The sequence below is a fragment of the Martes martes genome (assembly GCF_963455335.1).
Source record: "Martes martes genome assembly, chromosome: 15".
Taxonomy (NCBI): Eukaryota; Metazoa; Chordata; class Mammalia; order Carnivora; family Mustelidae; genus Martes; species Martes martes.
In genome coordinates this window covers 56,375,134-56,398,698 of record NC_137903.1, presented here as the reverse complement: position 1 = coordinate 56,398,698, position 23,565 = coordinate 56,375,134, and the positions used below count along the sequence as shown (strand labels likewise).

The window sequence follows — 23,565 nt, the reverse complement described above, 5'->3', positions numbered from 1 at the left end:
CCCCCTGGCCCTCTTCTTTTCTGTAGTGTGAATAATTTCTTTTTTTTTTTTTTAAAGATTTTATTTATTTCTTTGACAGACAGAGATCACAAGTAGGCAGAGAGGCAGGGAGAAGCAGGCTCCCCACTGAGCAGAGAGCCCAATGCAGGGCTCGATCCCAGGACACTGGGGATCATGACCCGAGCTGAAGGCAGAGGCTTTAACCCACTGAGCCACCCAGGCACCCCATGTAGTGTGAGAAATTTCTGTTGCTATATTTTCAAGTCCGCTGATACTTTCTTCGGCATGATTTAAGCTGCTGTTAAGCCCATTTAATGGATTTTTTCATCTCAGATACTGTACTTTTCAACTCTAGAAGTTCCACTAGATTCCTTTTTATAGCTTCCATTTCACTCCTCATTATTTTCATGGGTTTTTTTTTCATGTTTTTTAAAAATTCCTGAGCATATTTATAATAACTCTTTTATAGTTCTTTCCACCTAATTGCATAATCTCTGTCACTTCTGGATCTGTTTCTATTGATTTTTTTTTCTTGTTTATGGACCACAGTTTCCTGCTTATTTGCATGTCTAGTAATTTTTTATTGGATATTGGACATTTTACTGCTACAAGGTTGAGTGTCTGGACAATTAAGTTACCTGCAGATAAGTTTGATCTTTTTGAGGATTTTTTTTAAGCATTGTTAGGGAAAGTCTACTTCCTTTCTCCCCAGGGATATAAAGAATTGCATTTCCTTTTCCTTTTCTTTTCTTTCTTTTTTAAGGGTTGGCAGCTTATTTGCTGGCTGGTTCAAATGCAAGTTGCAAAGGATTACCTCCTTATCTAGGTTTCTCCTTTTGTAAGTGTCCACGTATCAGCTCAATCTCACCATTTCTAACATAGAGAGACCCTACTTCTTCACTCCAAAATTTTTTAAAAGTCCAGTTTTCATGTATATAAATATACTGTTTATACACAAACTGTTTAGAGAATAATATAATAAACACCCAATCCAATATCTAGTGTATATGTGTGTGTGTGTGTATAGATATATCTATCTATATTATATCTATCTATATAATATAGATAGATAGATAACAGATATAGATAAAGCCCTCAGTGTACTGCTCCCAATTGTATTCCTCTTCCTACCCTTCTCCTAGGAAGTAACAAGATCTCTGAATTTGGTGTTTTTAATTCCTATGAATTTTTCATATATAAAATGTTACTTATTGTTTAGGAATATATATATATATACATATATATATATATATATATATATATAGTTTTGGGTGCATGTGTGTGTACATATATAACTCTATATAAATATATTCTCAATTAAAAGCCTCCAGGACAAACAAAAACTAGAAGAATTTGCAAACACTAAACCAGCCCTACAGGAAATATTTCTCTTTCTATTTTCAATGACAGCCTAGCTGGATATAGTATTCTTGCCTGCAAATATACTCTCTAGATATCCTTAAATAATAAATACTGTTTCCCATGTTTTGAAGCTTCATTCATTCATTCATTCATCCATCCAGAATTATAGTTTTTTCTGAGCTTCTCTCTCTGGATACAGCAGACAAAACAAAGAGACCCTCAATAGAACACTATTTACCAGGGGCTGAGAGGTCTCCTAGAATTACCTTAAGGGACCAAGGAAACAATACAACTGCTTGACTCAATATACTGCCTTGGTCATCTTGGAAAAGGAGCAGTTCTGGCTGAAGCAAGGGTTTGCTCTTTGGTTCTGTTTCCTGAACACATGGCAGAATTTGGGGGAGAAAAGAAGCTTACAAGGAAGAACTAACTGTACAACAACTACTGATGTGACTTCCACCACAACTGCCATCATCAGATCTGCCCCACATGCCATTATCAGCACTGTGGTGTTCTTCACTACATTATTTCTCAAAGTAAACATACTTGTTCCTGATTTTTAGATGAAGAAACTAAGGCTACAAAGACCTTAACCATGCCTCTCTCTTGAACACTGACCCACATTCCAAGTGTTAATGAGCATCTTCACTTGGAGAGTCCACAGTCATGTTAAACCCAACAAGACTGATATTTCTCTTTGCTTACAGCCTCTCCTCCCTTCCTTCCTCTGAGTTGACAACTGGGGGTTAAACATATTATATCCAGGTCTGGCCAATCACTCCCCTACTCCAAAATCTTTCAACAGCTTCTCACTTCCTAAAGAATTAAATACAAACTCCTTACCCTGGCAGTCAAAGTCTCCTATAATGGGACCCCAAACTGTGTTCCACTTTATCTCCTGTTACTTTGTTATACCCCAGCCAAATTAATCTGTTTTCTGTTCTTCAAATATGCCACACATATTCCCATCTTAGCAGCCTTGTTCATGCTGACCCCCACTGGAATGTTCTCCACTTTTCCTCTACAAATCTACCCATTGAAATTCTATGCACTCTTCAAGGTTAATTTTAAATGGCCTGTTTCTCCTTCTTACCCATTCTTCATTCCCTATCAGAATATTATCTTTCCTCCTTAATTCTTTTTTTTAAAGATTTATTATTTATTTTAGAGAGAGTGTGAGAGCCAGTGTGGGGGGCAAAGGGAAAGAATCGTCTTCCTGTAGACTCCTCACTGAGTGTGGAGTCCTATGTGGGGCTCGATCCCTTGTCCATGAGATCATGACTTGAGCCAAAACCAAGAGTTGGACACTTAACCAACTGTGCCACCCATGCTTCCTTCCCTCTTTTAGTTCTAATTGAATTTTGTTGTACATTTCTTATCTTAACTTATACTGTGACTCTCTGTGTGTTTAACTTTTCTTCTTCCTGAAACTGTAAATCCCAAGAGAACAAAAGCTTTGCCCTCCTCACCTTAATTTTTCTATCACATGGCATATACTTCTTAGCATCTAGAAGGAAATAGTACTATAAATAATTGAATTGATGTAGTACTTTCTCTCTTTTGAAGATTAATACTCAAATAATTCATGTTGAAATATGGAGTCCAACATGGGCAAGGACTAGAATTGTATCTTACACAGGTTATGGTTATTCTCCAGTCCTATTCCTTGATCCAAAGTAAGCTGGGAAATACAATCAGTATAATCAGTATAATTCAGTGTGAGGGAGTTAGTCTTAGCTATGGAGGGCAAGAAAAGGCCTTAGCCAGTCAGGAAGTGGGGAAAGCTGGAAATTTTACATAGGCCTTACATAGGCCTTACTGGGAAGAAATCCTCAGTCAGTCGATAGATTTTTGCTTCCTCCATAAAGGCACTGTGAAGAGATTATGTCACAGTTTCTGTGAAAGATGGTTAAGATTAAGGACACAGGTGAGCAGGTGAGTGTGCGTAGGGGAGGGCATGTGTGTGCACATATGGTATGTTCAGAGGGGGTCATTGAGCCCAATTTGTGAATAGTGAGAGATGCCTTGTTACTGATCTTTGGCCCATTGTCACAGCAGTTACAAGAGGCTGTACTGGGCACCTTGTTCTCTCCTGTTCAGTCCTACTGACCATTTGGCACTGGAATCTAGAGACAATTGATGGCGATACATCTTTTACCCATTTGTTTCTGTCATTAAATTTTTTTCTTACAGAGGAAAAAGAAGCTCATGTTGTTTGTGTAATTTCTTTCTTTGCTCTGGCCTACTCCAGGATGTCAGCCCAGGCTAATCTTCATCTTTTCCTAAATTAATATACAACATGTCATCACCTCTTTTTAAAAATAAAGATCCAGCTCTCTAGCCTCAATGACATGAAAAACTCCATTAATTCAACATATGTAGCTGCAGATTCATCTTCGTTTCCTCTTTCCTGACTTCCTCTGACACTCTTTTCTTCCCCCTCCCACAAAAGAAAACTGGCTCAGCCTTTGGACTTTTTGTTTAAGGTCCCCAGTTCCTCTGGTGACCCAATTCAAAACTTTGCCATCGTTCGTAATTCTTCCCTTTGACTTGCCAACTCCCTTTAATCAACTCTTTCTAGTGTTTCTTTTGTAATGTCTCTCACATCGATTCCCAAGGCCATTTTTAGTCTAAGCCAGTGATCATCAGGGAATGGAATATAGGTAAGAACAGGGTTGAGGGAATGTTGTATTGGGAATTTGGGGGGAATTTTTTTCATAATTCAGTATAGTTTGAGTAAGCTTCCCAGGTGATGTTGACAGATTGTTTAGTACCAACCAGGCAAGTCTTTATCACCTGGACACCTGTTCTTACCTCCAAACAATCTCTTTGGCTTCCACTTCCCCCACCCAGTGTTCTGGATAAAAACACTATTTTCAACATGACATCTATTCTTCAACCATTCTTCATTTTCCCCCCTGACCTCAGGATCAAGTCCAGACTTGTTGATATGCCATCATCAGATGCCACCTTCTTTCTCTGCAGCTTTCTCAAATATGGGTACCTTGGGGTGTTTTTCATTGTCTTTCCTTCTCATTCTACACACTCTTCCCAGATCAAGATTATTACTGATGACTCTCAGATCTCTATGTTCAGCTAGATCTCTTTCCTTCCAGATGGTGCTATCTAACGGCTCACTGTATGTCTCTCAAAATCAAAGTCCAACTTATTATGTCCATTATATTCCTCCCCTCTTTGTCTCACTAAATGGCATTAGTGTCTGTGAGTCACTCAATCTAGATACCCATGAGGCATTCTTTTCTCCTCTCTGTCCCTTACCTTTCCCCCCCACTGCAATAGATCACCATTTCTTTATTTAGATAATAGATCACCTTTTCTTTACTTACAATATCTCCCAAGTCTGAGCTTTCCGTTCTACCTCAGAAGCCTTCTTCAGGTTCTCATTATTCCTCTTCTGGCCCACTGGTCTACCTATCTCTGGCCTTGCCTTCTGTAATCAGTTCATCCTTCACACTGCCGAAAATGTAATTTTACTAGAATGCAAATGTGATCATGCCACCCACCTTTTAAATGCCCTTCAGTGCATCCCTACTGACTTGAGAACAGAGCCCAATAACTGCATACAAAACCCTTCACGGCCTGCCCTGCCCTCATCTTCTGCTTACTGTATGAGGCTCGTACCGAATTTTCTTCAGCTTCCTGATGCATCCCCTTCTCTCAGGGCTTTGCACTTTACATATTCTATTCCCATTTTTTGTAACGGGTTCCCCTTTGTTCCTTTTCCTAACTAACTCCTTATAGTTCTTCAGTTCTCAAATCTAGAACTTCATACTCTAGAAAGCTTTCTTACTCCCAGTCCCATACATTCTGCACTTCTCGGTGCTTACCTGTCACAATATTTATTATATTACCTATGCTAATTTGTGTTTTATTTTTGGGTTTTTTGTTTTGGTTTGTTTTTGGTTCTGGTACTCTTTCTAGGATCTCTGAAAAAAAAGCCTGTATTATGTTTGTTCCCCTTTCTATTCCCATAACCTAGACCAGAAAAAAGTCCAAATTAAGTGCTGAGCATGTGTCAAGTGTGCAAATCAACGTAGCTATTTCAGCATTCCATCTCTCCCACCACACCTCCAGAAATCAGCTTCTCCAGCCAACACATCTAACCTCCCGCGTACCTGCCTGTGCTTCTCCCGGCCTGCCTTCATACCATTCCTCCCTTGAGCACTGGTGAACGGTGATACCGAGTAGTGACAGAGAGGGGAGGCGAGCTGGGAAATGTCCAACGGAGGTTGGACATTTTGAGTTGAGAGACATGCAGTAAGCAGTTGAATAGTGCTCTACTTTCCTACTTCCCTGTTTATTTATGTAATTATGCCCAATCTTCCAGGTCCAGCTTAAATCCCATCTCCTCAACCTCAACACAAATACCACCTGGGAGCTCCTTAGAGTTTATTCTCAGCTTTCATCAAATATTGCCCTCAATGAGAAGTCGCTTCTCCTGGACATATGCCTCATCTTGTCCCCCAAGAGCTCATGCTCCCTTAGGGTTGAGAGCACAATATTTAGCTATGGGCATTGTTCATAATAGGCCTGATAAATAGATGTCATTTCTTATTTGGTTTATAGGGTGACCAACTGTTCTGGTTTACCCAGAACCTAGGGGGCTCCTGGGACAAGGGATTTTCAGCTCTAGAACTTGGAAAGTCCCTAGTAAACGAGGACCAGTTGGTCACCCTGTTCGTTAGCTAAACAGCTGTGTACTTCTGTGTGTGCAATTACATGGTGTTTCTTCTGCTGCATATTCCTGCTTTGTTTTCATCATTGAACATTAATTAGTATGAGTTTTCCCCACTGACAGTGAGTTTCATGCAGGCAGACCTTGTCTCATTCACGGCTATTCTCTAAGCACCTGGAACAGACACACATTATAGGAAGTTAATGGGTATTGTTTGAATGAATGAATGAATAGGAAATATTGAGCACCATTATATCTCTTAATAATCCCATTTTCATTCTTGGTAATGGGATTTCATAGTTCCATAGATACTAAATTGTTACAGTGCTTGGCAATCTTACGGTAGTGACAGTCTAATCCATTTGGTATAATTTTTGTGTGTGTGTGAATGGCTTTGTATAGAGTGAATAAAAAGAGCTTGAATTTCCAGTGATTTTTACAAAAGAATAGAGGCCCCCAGAGATGGTAGAATACAAAAAGTTGTTCCTGAACATGACAAGAGACACTAGGACCAAATTCTCAGGGGATCAGAGAGGAGTGTCACACAGATAAGAGAGACTTTAAGAGAGGATCTTGTTTGATCTCTTTCTGCTGAGTTCTTCAACTGAATAGTGCCTACTACATAGTAGGTGTTAAATTTATGGTGGTGATTACATTAATACACAGCTACAGACATTCATGTTTTTTTTTAAAAGCAATATCCTTTGGTGTAGAACTCAAAGCTTAGGATCTGAAAACATTGGAGTATTTTCAGTTTGCTAGTAATGGAAAATCCCATACTACTTATACTGTTTCTTCAAATCATAGATATCACCTGACATTGAAGAAATAAGATCAATTTACTGGATTTTTCAAATTGGTTGTTTTTGCAAGTGGGAGCCCAAACAGCAAGCCAATAAGAGAAAACACCTTGCTGACATGTAGGAGCTAGATAAGGACTTTCATTTTAAGATAGGGACTGCCTCAACACCTTGATGCTTCTTTCAGGTGGATAGAAAGGGAAGACCACATATGAGATTTATAGATTTATAGATTTATATAAAACCCACATATGAGTGGAACATTAAGAAAACACACAGTATTTTTATAAGCACTGCTTTGTGAAATATATCCAGAGGAAAGTCATATGTTGAATTTAATCTCTGCTTTTTCTTTAACTATCCACCTCCAGGTCAAATTCTGACACAAGGTGTGGGATAGTTGATTCTGTTGCAATGGAATGTTTTCTTGGTAACACATTGTTTGAAATAAGTAAATTCATTAACTGAGATATGAAAAACTTCTTAGTGATAAATGTGGGGAAACTAATTTCTTGAATGGCAAGTATTCTTTTTTGTTTGTTTTTGGTCTTATCCATGAAAACTGTTTTGTTTTAAGACTCACTTTAAGCATGACTTTCTCTTTTAAATTTTCTCTGGTTTCCCCCCGCCAAACCAAACTCTGATCTTCTTTCCATTGTTTTCACACAAAACCATAAAGAACATATATGATGTAGTCTTTGATCATTTGTTTATGTTGCTCCTCCTCACTAAATTGTAAGGTCCATGCTTTATTTATCTTTCCATTCCTAGTGTCTGGCATATTGCCTGGCACCTAGCAGGCACTTGAAAAATGAATTCAGGGTTGAAATAAAGTGTGGAGAGCTTGCCAACCTCAGGCTTTCTAGTCCCGCTCTGCAAGGACAAGAGGATATGGCATGAGCTGAGCCTCTTCAGATTTTATCCTGGTTCCTTATACAGGTAAAGGATTAGGTACACTGGGGGTTTTCAAACATTTATGATTATGCCCTGCTTAAATAAAGCAAAAGAACTCGCAGCTATGGAAGAGAGAGTCCATGGTAATCATAACATGTAAGTATACCAGCAGGTTTTGTGGGATTAATAATACCTTCTGCAAATCCTATATACTCCTCTAAGATAAATCTCCAATCTAACCCATCTCTACTGACACTGACCTTGTCTCAGCTCCTGGTTGACCAACACAGTAGCCGGTACAATAGAGTACAGTGAGCTAATTTTAAAATGATAAGCTCAACCAGAAACAATTTATAATTAAAAATCAAAAGTGGTGGCAGTTGAAAACCACAACTGATCTTGCCCAGTGAACAAAGGACCCTTCCTGAAAATTGCAGGAATTCCAATCATCTCAATGAGCACTTGTGCCTGCACAAGGGCCACAAAGAGAACACAGAGTTATTAGAGTCCTTGAAAACATCTAGGAAAGTACTAAGTTTAGTTTATGAAAACCAAATTTCAATAAACGTTGACGACTTGCATAGTAAGTTAGTAGTCAGAAGATCTCATTGTACATGGAAGCAGAAATCTCCTGTAAGATCTATTCTAAAAAGGACTTTCCAGTTTGAATCAGTTTGAGGCACATGAGAAGGTCCTTCTCGGTCTACCTAGAGTAAGGCACCAACTTGACCAAACCTGTACTGGTCAGGTGTTGAGATTCCTTCAACTTTCTAGTTCTGTTGATGCAGAGTATGCAAATATAAATATGTCACATGAGTGAGTGAATTAATGAATAAAATAATGAATGAATGAATGGAGATATGCACAAACCTCTAAGAACTCTAGAAGGTTCATTTAAGTCTGGAGCAATGTGAAATACCTAAAAATCATGAGCATCTGGTGGGGCTTCTTAAAATGTGAATTTATGAAATCTTAAGGAAGTAAACATATTATCTCTCTGGAAGAAGCACATGTAAGAATCTGTAGTGTTGGTTGCCTCTGAGGAGGGGAACTGGGTATTGGGAGACAGGGATGGGAGTGAGACTTTTTCCTTACCCTTTTACTCCTTTTAAACTTTAAATAATGAGTGCATTTTTATAAAAAGGGGTGAGGTCTTAAAAATAAACATTTTATGACAAATCAGATACTATCTTGATTTAGGTTCTAATAAAGAGGTAGTGAGAGTCAAATTTTTAAGAAAAATATATAGGACAAATTTTACTTTTGTAAATTTGGAAAATACCACCACTATTTGATTCTGCAGATAAAGTACATTTGTCGGGTGCTCTGTTAGATCACAGTCTGGGAAATCATGGCTCCTAAGGAAAGAGAATGTTGACAGCCAAAACCTCGCTTGGATATGTTCTAGAGAATTTCACAGTGATTTGGAAAGAACACTCTCTTTGATGCACTCTTTAAAATTATTAAAGAACCATGATTTTGCTATTGTGGGTGTTGTTGTTTCATGAATTGCTCATTTTCTTCAGCAAGCTAGGCATTATGAATAAAAGAATGAGATCAGTAAGTGTACTTCTGTTTATGAACTAAGGAAATCAAGTCATGTGAGGACAAACCAATCCAAAGAATTTGCCAGTGATGAAGGCTTGGCCTCTGAGTCACTGTACAGCAAGGGTCTTCACAGATGGGAAGAGGCAGGAGATCTATGACATGGAATCATCAACAGTCTTCCTGCATCGGAGTCACAAACAGATTCGTACTGCAACTTCAGTCTCCTGATAGATGATTCTTAGTGACCAAGTCTGTTTAGGATGCAGATACCTTATTTACTTAAGACAGTGCATAAAAAAATCATATGTGCATAAAATTAGCACGTGTATAGTTTCCACTTTCCCAAGCTTTTTCTTTCACGTGTCACATTTAAAACTCATGCCAACCCCGTAAGGAAGGCTGTTCACTTTTTTCCTGATGTACACATGTGGAAACCAAGGCTCTTGAGAGAGTGAGTGACTTGGCAGGATCACACTGCTGGTGAGTAATAAAGTCAGGCCTTTTATTCTTGGGCTATTGTTCTTCCCACCTCCCCCAAGATTGTCGGAGACTTGAATCTGGAATGTCATCCTTTTCTCTTTTCATCTCTTTTCTCTTTTCAGGTTTTGACTTACTCCTTCTTTAAAATTATGCTCAAAATTCTTCCCCAAGGGGCCATTTCAGAAAGCCTAAGTAGCTTTCCTTTTCCACGTCTCTCAACAACATGTTTCTGGTATCTATTTTCTAGTATCCATTATCATATTCTAGTATGAATTTTATCTTTATTCCATTGGTTTTCTTTCTGCTATTTATTTCCCCTTCTTAGCCCATTAAATCCTCTTTATTATTAATTATAGATAGTACCTCTGACTTCTAGTTATTTACAATCTTTTAAAGTAATATCCAGAGAATAGTAGTTTCAAGCATTTATGTGCATAAGAATGATCTGGGGAGCTTATTAAAGATGGATTTCTCATTGCTTTTCCCATAGGTTCTCATTCTGTATGTCTGGGATCAGGTCCAGGAATCTATATGTTATTTCATAAGATTTTATTTATGAGACTGAGAGAGTACACATGTGCAGGGGGAGGGAAAAAATAGATCACAGAGGGAAAGAGGGAGAAGAGAAGCAGACTCCCTGCTGAGTGAGGAGCCCAACAAGGAGCCTGAGATCATGACCCAAGCCAAAAGCAAGAGTTGGTTGGGATGCTTAACAAACTGAGCCACCCAGGCACCCCAGAATCTGCATTTTAAATAAGCACCTCAGAGGATTCTGATGCAGGTGACCACACTTTCAGACACCTTGCTCTTGAGAACTAAAAACTAGGTTATATACTATATGTCTATCCTGTGCTCTGTAGGGGATACGGAGGTATAGAAAGACTAACTTCTTGATCTCTTGGTATTTATAAACTTTTGGGGGGAGGGGAAGAGCATCGTGCCATCTCCAGTGGTGTGTGATGACAGGCCATGTGGGTGATGTAGACAATAAATGCTTTGGCAATGTAAAGAAGGGAGATATCACTTCTAGCCAGATTATCGTAAATGGCTTCATAAAAGATAGGGATTGAGTTGGGGCTTGAAGAAAAGATAGGTTTCAACTGGATGGAGAAAAAGAATTATTTCAAAATGTTGGAAGAGTAAAGACAGAGGGTTAAGGGAGTACAACTACTTCTAGGGGATCAGTATGTGGAATGATGTGTCTGACCTAAAAAAAGTTTATTTAGGGACATGGTGAGATTTATTCCTTGAAAGGTAGGTAGGAGTTAGCTTGAGGAAGAGTCTTGAATTTGGACTCTACTTGCAGGTACTGGGTAGTTCTTCAAACATGTGAATAATATACAAATGGAGTTTTTAAAAGACTAATCTGGTAGTGAAGTTCAAAGCCCTGAAGTATGTTTGGGGTCAATTGTGCAAATTGTGAGAGGGCCTGGTCTGAACGTTTTTGAAAGTAGGTTCAATATGGTCTGGAGCTTGACTGGATTGTTAAAGCTGCTGTTGAAATTTGAACCTTCCTGATTGGGAGAACTGTATAGAGTTTCACCACTTTTGAATTTGAGGAAAGAGATGTTTTGAGGTAATTGGTTTGGTTCTGGATCTAGAATCCAACTTCCTACCCAAAGTTGGAATCTTCTGTACATATGCATAGGTACTTTTGCTTAAGCATATGGCACCTATTTTTATCAAGTGGAAAGGAAAATATCTGGAGCTCCTGGGAGAAGGAATGGAGATTTGGGCCCACCCGCGCAAAACCCACTAAGCCAAAGGGAGACACTGTTGTGCTTATTCAATTTTTAAATTTTTCTAGGCTTAAATTTAGGCTTAAAAATTTTTTTATACTGCTACTCTGCAAAGGTTTATCAATTTTTATGAAAGTGACAAATCAATTTATGAATTTCGCTTAGTACTAATACTCTGGGTAGTGAGAGTCTTAAAATAGTTTGGAGAGAGAACATTTGGTTTCTTTTGCGTACTCCTCATACAACTCACTTATTTTTTATTAAACATAATACGCAAAGCCTGCGCGCGCGCACCCACACCCACACCCACACGATAACCAGTCCTTGTCCTTCAGAAGTTTGTAACCTCCGAGGAAGAGATCACTATGAGAGTAAACGGCAACCCCCGAATCCACAAGCCACTGATCAGCTAATCTGTACTCGTTCTGCTGGAGAAGCGAAGGCCTCTGGCTGAAGAAAGGGTGGAAATTAGTGGGATGCTAACTTGGGCACGAGAAACCTCTTCCAGGATGGTGTGGCTACGGAGAACTCTTTGAAGCAGTAGGTGCTCGACTGCCCACACTAGGCGCGAGAAGTTCTCGGAACCACGGTGCCTGAACCACTCAAGAACTACAAACTCATTCCGCAACTACTAATTACGCGGTTTAGTACCAGTGGAGGTGCCAAGGCCCGCCCAGGAACCCAGCGCCCAACTCCAAACCAACGGACTCCCTTCCTCGCCTTCCCCAGGGTCCCTTCGCCCGTCAATCCAACCGCTCTTTTCCCAACCCCGACTCCTGCGCCACCCATTTTAGTGATGTAACACCTGGCGCTCTTTCCCGGCCCAGACCTTCAGCCCCATCAGTCGCTGCAGTTCCTCATTGGCCAGGAGATGGGACAAGAACGGGAAAGGACCCTCACTTTGCTCTCTAACTGGCCCCTCTAGTCTCTTTAGGGCTTCTCATAGGCGGCCAGGAGAGCAAACACGGCCTGGACCGCCGCGCAGCCGTGCAAGTGCGATTCCTGGAGGCGGGGCACTTCCCCTCTCTACCAGAAGAATTCATCGCGCTGTTGTGACGTAGCGCCGCACCGCTCGCCGTCCTCACTCACGATTGGCTGTGGCAGAAGTCCGTCACACAACCTCGCCCCATTTCTCAGCCTAACCTCTCCCCTTAACAGATCGTGAAGGAGGCCACGCCTCACCCCGTTCCTGCCGCTTAGCCCTGCGATTGGCTGAGAGAATAGGCATGTTTTCCCACCTCTTACTCCCTCCCGAACGTCCGAGAGGCTGGCGGGACCCTGCGGAAGTTGTCAATCAATCTCCTCTTTCCCCACCCCTCGCGCGGCCCCTCCCCTGGGCCGCGCGCCCTAACGCGCGCGCACACGCGCACACACACACTATCCCCCCTCCCTGCGTGCACCCTCCACCTTCTCAAGTTGTAGCGGTCGCCCGCTGGGGGTTCTCCGTGGGCGGCGGAAGGGCGCGCGGGGGAGGGGGCTCGGACCGCTCGGCGGTGTGAGGAGCGAGAGTGTGCGCGCCCAGAGCCGGGGCGGCGGGTTACCGCCCCGGGATATGAGGGTCCGGCGCTGACAGGGAAGAGCGGGCACCGCGGCGGCGGCTCGGAAGGGACCCGCGATGGCAGCGCCTCGGGAGGAGGCTCCAAGCAGAGCGGGTTGTGCTGGAAGCGGACGGTGAGGGGCCGGCCGGCCGGCTGGCGAACTGGGCTGAAGAGAAGAGAGGCGCGCTCGGCGTCCGCACCCCCGCGCCCTCGCCTCAGTTGTCCAAACTTCAGGCTCTCTTCCACCCGCCCTCCGCGCCCGAAGTCAACAACTTCTTCACCCCCCTCCGCCCCCGCCCTTGCCTCCGTCAGCCCCGGGAGGTGGCCGCGCGGCGGGGACCAGGAACCCCCGGCACTGAGATGTGGCCGTGAGGCGGCGGCGGGCGGCGAGGAGAAGCTCGGCGGCGCCCGGGAGCCGGAGGGCGGCGCGGCCGGGGGGACGGGGCGAAGGGGCGCGAGCTCTCCGCGCCTCTCCCCCACCTCCTCCTCCTGCGGCTGCCCGTTCCGTGCACGCAGCAGCCGGAGCTGCCAAGCGCCAGGGCCGCGGCGATGTCGTCGTCGTCGCCGCCGGTGGGGGCTGCCAGCGCCGCCATCTCGGCCTCGGAGAAAGTGGACGGCTTCACCCGGAAATCGGTGCGCAAGGCGCAGAGGCAGAAGCGCTCCCAGGGCTCGTCGCAGTTCCGCAGCCAGGGCAGCCAGGCGGAGCTGCACCCCTTGCCCCAGCTCAAAGGTAACCTCCGAGGGTGCGGCCCCGGGAGGGAGCGCAGGGGCTCGCCCCCGCGCCTCCAGAGCCATTTCCTCCAGGGGTTTCCTTCTGCCGCGCTGGGGCTTGCAGTGTGAGTCGCGTTTCCCACGTTGCTTCCCCCCGCCCCCGCCCGAATCAAACAGGTTTGCTCTTCAGAGTTTCGCTGCTTTTCTTTTCCCCGGTTCACCTGAACTCTTCCCATCCTAGAAGATGCCAGCACTCCTCCCCACCTGCGCGCTCGCTCACCTGCCCTTGGCGATGGCAGCTCTCCTCCTGCTCCCCGCCAGGTAGTTCTTCTCTCCTGCTCTGGGCTGCTCTTTCCCGGTGTGGCTTGAACAACCTGCCCTGCCTTCCGACCTGTACTTGCCCGAGACCCTCTTCCACTTTACACACACTTTGAACTCTTCCTTTACTTTTCCAGTTATCCAGCGTCTGCTCTCACCCTCTCCTCACCTCCCCTTCCCACGGATTGTTCCCAGGTGTCACACAGACCGGGATCTGTTTGCAAGCCTCACGCAAACAGTGCTTAGGAGTTAGCTTGTCTTCGGATTTATTTATAAAGGAACAAGCGTAGTCTTACTTACTGGGTGGTTAGGCTTAAATGGTATAGTTGACTTAAAGAATAGAAAGACTTAAAATACTTTATTGCCTGAGCAAATGCACACGGTAAATTAGGAGGAGTGTAAGAGAGATAGTAGTGTTGCTGTGCAGTGGCCTGGGAACTTAGTTCGGGAAGCAGGGGTTCCAGGGGCTATGTAGGTTGTACAGTAATTCAAATTAGTCTCCGTGCCTAACGCTGTGCAGGAGAACTTGGCACGTCTTTTGGCTCACTTACTTTTCCCACAAGGTTTCGAGGATTTTTAATAAAATGTTTTCTGGTGGTCTAGTTTATTCTTTGTGCATTTCTCTTTTGATTTTATAATTTTCATGTCTTCGCTTTTGATGAGCTAGAGATCGTCTTTGAGCAAGGTGATAATGCTTCTAGACATTTAAAATAATGTTTACACCAAAGAAACCTGATAGAAATCAGATCATCTGTTTTACAAGGCATGGAAATTAAAGATCCCATACTAAAATAGATAAATGTTGAGATTTTTTGAATCCATTTCATCTCCTTCAAGGGTAATCTGGTTCCTGTTTGTCTTTGGACCTACGAATCCAGCCTTAGTTTGGCTAGGAGTCTAAAGAAAACCCCAGATCAAATCACAGTTGACCTACAATAGATCTGGAACCCCATTCAGACCCTATACTGCCCCGCTCTTGGGGTGCTTCTAAATCAGGGACATCCCACAGCCGGAATCCAGCTCGCCTTTGAAAGGTTTTAAGATATGCGTAGCTTGTGTAGCTGCATTTATCATTTGTTGTTCAGCATGCAGAAATGGTTAAAATTTACATATCAGGGTCAATGGTAAACCACAGTGGTAGGCATTGCCAAGATTTGAATTCTTGAGTGAGGTCATAGCTATAAAAGAATATCATCTTACCTATTAGGATGTTGGATTGCTATTCATGGATTTCAGAGTGTAAATTTAATTAACATTTTTATGTCATTGATTTTTTTTCCATTAAATTGTGAAATTGTTTATAATTGAAGGTTTGCTGCTAGCATTTTTCATATTAAATTTGCTTTTTAGTAAGGTATCGTGGATCCTTAGTACTGTTTTCCTCATTAATATATTTAGTTTTATTTAATAAAAATAATTGCATATTAAACATGGTTAGTAGATCAAGCTAGGAGATGCAGCTTTAATACAGTTTTTAAAAGCTTGACAAAAATATGCCGAGTCAGTAATCCTCTAAATTATATGGTGCATAGTTCAACAAGTTGAAGGTGCCATTGAATGTTTTATTTGTAATATTTGGTCTCTAGTATGGAAAAAATAAAACTGGAACTTTAGATTCATTCTGTATATTTAACATTAAGATACAGTATTCTTTAAAAGGAAGATTAGGTATTCAAGGTAATTTATGCAAATTGGTAAGACCCTTACTTGGATTGCCCACTAATAAGAGCTACTTTTACTGCACATGCCAAAGTGCTTGAAAAGTGCTTTTTTAAAAAATTCAGTTGCTTTACATGGTACTTTGGCAGTGTACTTGATACCACAGAGTTGTGTGCTTCTTCTGTCTGTAGTAGTTTTTTCCATTTGTGGTCTTAACAAAAACCAGTGGAAAGCCCTTTAGTATGTGTATGAAAGAGAATTTTTCTTCCTGCTCTGAAATACAATCCTCCTGTGGAGAGATTCAGATATTTGTGGGCAACCAAGATCTTTCAAGTGTTTATACTAACCTGCTTATGTTACACTTTGTCCACATGGATCTAAACTGGAAAGGTGCCAGCTATTTTCCTCAAAGCATACTATGGGGAGGGATTAACAAAATAATCCAACTTTTTCATCTATAAGAAGTTTATTTGTGCAAAATCATTTAGTAAGTAGGTTGCAGGATTTTAATAGGGAAAATGTTCAGAGAAAACTATTTTGGTATAGAAAGTATTTAATAAAAAAAGACTTGTTAAAAGAATTTTTTAAAAACAAACTGTCATGTGGGTCCTGAAAATTAAACTGCCTCATTATATAGCTTAAAAATTTTTTTTCAAAGCACTTTTAAATTTTCTTGTTATGTTAATTTTATAAGCTCCCCCTGAGAGTGAGATACTAGAAAATAAAAGTAGAAGCATTTGATCAACCATTTTTTCTGTTTTTAAATTTAAGTTAGTATACGACTTAATTTTTCTACCTTAAATTTTTCCTCTAGTATCCAACAGTTAGGAAATGTCCAACATTAAAAAAAATCTGTTATTCACAGTAGAAGTTTTTCAGCCTGTTTTAACCTATTTTGTTTAAGTCTCTGGAAGGATTTATTTGGTAAAGTAGTAGATGCCTTACATTTATATAATTCTTAGCATTTACAAATTGATTCATACTTTCTTTAATTATAAAACAGTATTGTGTATAATAAGTGACATAGTCCAAAGAGGTGTAACTCCTAATCCCCGATATCCCTTGCTTTTTCACACCTACAGAAGTAATGCTGTTGCATGACATGCCATAGCTTGGTGTGTTTTTACAAACATTATATTTCATTGGGACATCCCAGCAACTTTGCAAAACCAGTATCATTCATATTTTATTGATGAGAAAGTTGAGGCTTAAACAATTTAGTTTCAGGCCTATGGTTATTTATCTGGTGTTGCAACTGTTAACAGGTACTTAGGTCAACTGATTTCAGTATTTTTGCTGTTAACCTATTTTATAAAAATTTGAATCAATATGATAGAGTTGGGTCATTGGGGTCAGTCCTGGGTCAAAGGTAAATTTTTACTCTTTTCTGGCTTCTCCTTATCTGTAAAATGGGGATAATACCTTCTATCTCCCTAGGATTGTGGGGATTAAGTGAAATAATGTAATTAAAGTATCTAAAAATAGGCAAAGAATGTTAGCTTCCATTCTCTTTGGTATTTGAGAGTTCAGATTAAAAATATTTTTTTAATGAGGGATTCACATAAATAGTAAACTTTCCTAGTGTACTTAAAGTTTTTATTTATAGCCAGTTTTTAAGATTTGATTTATGTGAAATAAGGTGAAGCTATATCATTTTTCAGCGTAAGTATGGAAGTGGAAATAGGGTAGAATTAAGAATGTTTAAAATATTAAAAGCTGTAGTTAGACGATTTTTACCAAGCAAAGTAATTGAGTTAACCAGTAGAAATGTATAGTTGTGCATTTTTCCTGAGAAACAGCCGGTAAATAGCAAGAAAACAGAATGAAATCCGTTTTGAGATGAAGTGAAGAACCTCCTACTAAGTATCACTCAGATTCTTTGTTGGTATATTCTTAGAAACTGGGTCCCACTGGAGGAATCCAGGCCAGTAAGAGAGATGCTGATTTGAAGTGCCTTGCTTACCTTTAGGAAAAAAATGTTTTTCCCTTGAGATACGTGGTCTTTTAGGGTAACTGGAACAGGAACACTGACATGATCTGAAGTTTCTTAACTATCTTAACTTTCTTGTGGTGGGGTAAATACTGACTCAACTTTTAAGGTTTATAGGTCTTCTCAAAGTTAATATCATTTTCTCTAAATCCCAGATCCCTATTTGTAGTTGGGTTGGCACTAAAGGAGAGTTGAAATTCCTCTGAATATATCAAGAAAAATGTTCGCAAAGGGATATAACACATTTTTGTCATTTTAGGACTACTTTCAGAAAGTAATGCCAAATTTCTTCTGGAAGATTATTTTTTAATAGAAAAATTTTTTAGGATATACTTTCTAGAGAAATTGATAACATAATATCCATTGCTGGCCTCTACATGAAGGAAAAATTTTCTAATTAAGTTTAACATCTTCAGAATTCCTATTTAGGGTCAGATTTCTTTTTCCCCCATTTTATTACCTCCTCTGATCCTTAATTGAATTTTGGATTATTTTATGAAGTGTCTACTTGAATAAAGTGATATTGCAGTAAAATGTATTTAGTTAAAATAGTGTGATCGTTGGAGTAGAGTGCTATCCTGTAAGTAGTAAACTTGAATTGTTTATCTACATCAGCTTAATCATTTTTATTTGTAAGAGTCACATTTTTTCTTGATAAAATCACAAAGATGAATTAGTTCTTAATGAGTTTTTGTCCCTCTTTGGATGACAAAGGCGAGTTTATCAACAAAAATAATGTACTTGGGAAATAGATTTTTGTGTTTTATTTTTGAAATGTAACTTTTTAAATTGTAAGAAGCTGGTAATGGGGACTAGCTTTTATTTTTGTGTTTAGCACTCAGGTTCTCAGTTGTGGCTGTACACTTGGAGAGCTTTGAAAAATATCAATGCCAAGGGCCACCCTCAAGAGAGTCTAAATTAATTGGCCTAAGATAGGATACAGGCATTTGCATTTTTAAAAGCTCCCAGGGTAATTCTAACGTGCAGCCAGGGTTGAGAATCACTAATTTAGCATTATCTGTCTATTGATTTAATTCATTAATTGAGACTTTGTCCTTTTCTCTCTGATACTCATGGCTCATTACCCAGCCTATTAACATTTCCTGCCCTCGCTTCACCTCCTGCTATTTACTTTTCACTCTCTTAACTTTGCTGCCCCCTATGGCTAATCAGATGCTTTCCTGAAGGGATGTTAGTTATATTCTGGAGTTTTAGGTATGATGAGATGATGATTCTATAGGATTTTTCTGTAGTTATCATAATTAAAACTCAACTGTTAATCATTTTATACTAGGTCTATTTTTCTTTTCTCTGATTTTAGAGCTGGGGCTGAGTAAAATGAAAGTGAGAACATATCATAGAGGGTTTTTAATTCCATCATTCAGGGTAACATGATCCCAGCCATTTTGGAGTAGAGAACTGGTATTTGCTATACACTAAAGGCATTGTTATGCTTCTTTAAGATTTAGAACTAATATTACTAGTGTATACATTGAATATTAGGTATTAAACAAATGAGCAATTCTTGAATTTAACTGTCTTTTTGGTCGTGCCTTGTCCTTGTTTGGCAACAAGAAATTTTTTTGCACAGTATTTTTACTTCTATCTTCTAAATCTTGATTACAGCTTTTTGTTGAAGGTAAAGCATCAGGTACCTGGTACCACTTATATTTCATGTTCCTATTTTGTTTTTGGTCTTTCTGCTATCCAATTTGAATAAGACTGGTATTTATTGATTTATTGTTTTGAGTCTGTGTTTAGTTGTTACAGAGTAATGTTTTCTGTCCAGAATGAAAGACTTTGAAAGCAGAAGTCATCTGTGTTTTCATATCCCATTGTGGTACCAGATACAGTATTTTGTGCATAGTAAATGTAGTTATATAGTTAGAACAACTGTTTTGTCGGAGAGAGATTACCTGTTAGCTGTCTTTTGACTGTCTCCCCTTAACATCCCTTCCCCCACCCAGTTATTGATGGTGCTTCTTTCAGCAACGTTTGTTCAGTGATGTTTGATGCTATCTATCAGCAGATTGGTTCTCTTCTATTTTGTTTTTTATTTTAATGTATTTGTGCCTAAGTCTAGTTCAGGTTTTTAAGTAAATAAATTCTGGGCTTTTGATACCATGACAGTAAATAGTAAATGTAGGAATAAAATGAAGGATTGTTTGCTATTGTATTTTACGGTTTGCAAATGACTGGTTTAAGTGACATGTAATGTTATTGATAGGTTTTTGCTAGGAAGCGTGTTGTGTAAGGTTTGTGTGGAAAAGCAGTACTGGGTTGACTCACAACCTGGACATGTGTATACAAACATTAAATGAACTCAAATAATTAGTTTGCAGTAATTTCTAAAATTGAGTTGCAGTCTTTATAAGGATGTCCTTGAAGGAGATAAAAGGAACAGATTTTAAATATGTAATTACTTTTAATGCATTATTGTGTAACAAGAAACCTAAATGCTTTGCTGAAAGACTTTTACATGACAGAGTAGGTTTATGCAAAATAAACTCTACTTGTCTGAGCAGGATATTGACTAATAAGCAGTTTCAGACTTACTTTTTACTGTATATGTTTGAAGTCTTCCCTGAAGGAATTTGTTTATGTGGGCTTTTTGAATGAGTAGTGGTGAATTTTAGAAATCCTGCAATTTTGATCAGAAATTCTAAAGAAACATATTATGATTTTTGGAGGAGTAATTTGCTGAATATGATAGGCTCACATGATAAAATTCAGAGAACCTGTTTCTAACTCGGACACTGAAGGCAAGGGATTTCTTGGGAACACACTCCTCCTACTGGAATGGTGATGCTAATTGCAGCTACTATAACCTTACCATAATGTTTTATCTAGTTGAGCCTTCTAGTGGTGAATGGGACCACAGAAGTTATTGTAGTTTAGCCTCCACTGGGAATCAGTTTCACTCTTGTTCAAAATAAATAGCTTGTCATTTCATCAGAGAAACTTTCTTTAATGTAGGGAGAAAACATAGGGTTTTAAAGCTCCTAGATGTTTTCTCAGGTTTTGCTTTGTTAATGAATAAACTGTATGGACAGTATCTAAAAAAAGGTTGAATGTCTGAAACAGGAATTTTTTAATGACTGGACTTAAAACTTATAGTTCAGAAGTGTCAAGTTTTAAATATGGCTTCAAAAATTATACATTTTCTCTTTTACGTGGTTTTGCCTTTGTTTCACACTCATTGGTAAAAGTTAATCTAGAATAACAGCTATTGTCACAAGTTAGTGATTATTTGAACACATTGTTAATCCCGTGCCTTTAAATTAATAAAATGAAAATGATGAGACAGTTTTTATTGTAAACTCTCAATTTTGATTTGGCAAAACAGAGTGCTTCAGACAGACTTTTCTAATGATAAACATCTGCTGGAGCCATAAGTAATATATAATTTCTGTAGGAATATGTATCTGCCTTTTTAAAAAATATTATTTGAGAGAGAGAGAGTAGAGGGAGAGACAGAGGGAGAGAGAATTCCAAGCAGATTCCCTGCTGAATGGGGAGCCTGACGCAGGACTTGATCCCACCACCCAAGACCATGACCTGAGCCAAAACCAGGAGTCATGTTTAACCAACTGAACCATCCACGCACCCGTGTATCTGCTTTAAAAACAACAACAACAAAAAGTTACACATTCATTCTTTTAATTGGCCAGAGGAAAAATTTTGTTTGCCTGCCTCTAAAACTAGATACATACTTCGCTTTCAAAATCTGGTGCAGAAATATTTTCCTCTCTTTGGTGTTCATAGTGCTTAAAATTTAGAGATTAAAGCTTTACTTAATGTAGTGAATAAAATGATTTTTTGAAATTAAATGTCTCTAGGAACTTATAGTTTGGTGGGGAATATAGACATGTAAGGCAGTTTTAATTACTGCCATGCTTTGTGATAAGAGTAAGCAGTAGGCGGCTAGGGTAGTATATGGGGGACCCAATCCGGTTTTGGTATGTAAGGAGAGAGATCAGGGAAAGTTTCCTGGAGAAAGCAACAGGTACACTGGGACCTAAACAGGATGTTCAGCTAAGACAGATGGGGTCTGAGAGGTCCACCTAATAGGCAATATGAGTGTAGTATATTTGGGGAAGTGCCAACAGTCTTTGTGGCTATAATAAAGAATACCGTAATAGAGAACTGATGAGAGAAGAGACTGAAGCAACAATTAGGGTCTATATCATAGTCTTGATACCATGTGCTGTGTTTACTCCTGATGGTAGCATGAAGAGTGTGCTGGGAGAATGCAAGTAAGGAACACTAGTTAGGATGCTGGCACAGTAATTCAGACAAGAGATGAAGGTGGACTTGTCTGAGGCAGGACTTGGTGAGAGGGAGAAACCAGCGATGGTACATTTCTAACTAGGGCAACTAGAGGCATGACAGCAATTTACTGAAAGGGAAAAAGAGAGGAAGATCAGATTTGGGTTTTTTTTGTTGGACAGGTTGAAGACCTGTGGGAAATCAAAGTGCAGCTGTCTAGTAGGAAGTTAGATATTTGGGTCTGGAACTAAATAGACCTATGCTAAAGAGAACAGTTTAGGAGTCTTTAGATTAAAGAGGGCATTTGAAATGATTCAAGTAGAAGCAACCACTGAAAATATGTGGAAAGGGAAGAGGCCAAGGAATACCATCATTTAGATGATGATCAAAGGAAAGAGGGTAATCTCAAGGCAAGAGAGAGAGGAAGAAGGAAGACAGGTAAGAGGAGAGATAAGGCAGTCATGGGAAGAGCACCTTTAAAAATGGGGGAGGGGCACCTGGGTGGCTCAGTTGGTTAAGTGTCTGCCTTCAGCTTAGGTCATGATCCCAGGGTCCTAGGTTCAAGTACCTCATCAGGCTCCCTGTTCAGCAGGGAATCTGCTTCTCTCTCTGCCCCTCCTCCCCACTCCTGCTTGTGTATGCACATGCACTCTCTTTCTCTCTCTCAAAAAAAAAAACAAAAAAAAAAACTTTTTAAAAAATGGGGGAGGGGGGACTAGTAACATTGAAAAGAGTTGTTGACAGTCATACAAGAGCTTAAAAGTTCCATGCGCTTGGTAGTCTAAGTAACATTGGTGACTTAAGAGGCATTTCAGAAGATTGATAGACCTGAAATTTTTGTGAAGTAAGGAGTGAATGGAAATGTTAAAAAGTCAAGTCAGTAAGTATGGACATCTCTTTCAGGAAGCTTGGCAATTAGCAAAAAAATTCTTCATTAGCTGTGAGGTGCAGAATGGATTGTATTTGGGATATATCTTAGATCAGACTTGTTAATTATTTGAGGGGAGTAGGAGAAGGAAAGGTAGGAATCAAGGGTGACTTCCAAGTGTTCTAGCTTGGACCACTGAGTGAGTAGGTCTACCACCATTGAGAAGGAATACATTAAAGAAGCAACCAGGTATAGAGGGAAAATCCAGAATTGAATTTTGGAAATTTGAAGTTTGAGATATCTTTTGGAGACCCAAGTAAGAATATCAAATAGATTTTTGGAAGCATGAACCATAGAGTGTCCATTTGGTAATTTCTGTGACTTCTAAAAATTAATTAGAAGATTTTCAAGTTTGCCTGTTAGAAAATGATCATAGTTTGTGACATTGGCTACTTGGTCTTCTGGGCAGATTGGTATTATCTGTTCACTATTCAGTGGAATGTTTGTGTACACCACATGGTGTATGTGTGAGGGAGATCACAAGATATGTTGGGACAAGTGCAAGTGCAAGTAAGGTTAGAGTTACTTATTTCCTGTTTTCTGCCTTTAGAGAGTAAGTTAGGTGCTCCAAGACCTGAGATCTGTATCTTCTTCCCCAGCATTTAGGTGGTCAGTTCTTGGTCTTACTATTTA

At 40.0% G+C, this 23,565-nt stretch overlaps 1 protein-coding gene across 2 annotated transcripts in view; it reads left to right on the top strand.

Annotated features, from left to right (window-relative positions):
• PPP2R5A (protein phosphatase 2 regulatory subunit B'alpha) overlaps nt 1-23,565 on the top strand; it is a 140,749-nt gene that overhangs the window by 66,182 nt on the left and 51,002 nt on the right. The window contains exon 1 of one of the 2 annotated variants that reach the window (XM_080824324.1): nt 13,005-13,787. The exons of the other annotated variant lie outside the window; for it this stretch is intronic. Coding sequence (XP_080680450.1) covers nt 13,607-13,787 — 181 coding nt within the window. The 5' untranslated portion in view covers nt 13,005-13,606. Of the gene's footprint in view, nt 1-13,004; nt 13,788-23,565 lie in introns of those variants that run through there. 2 annotated transcript variants of the gene reach the window in all.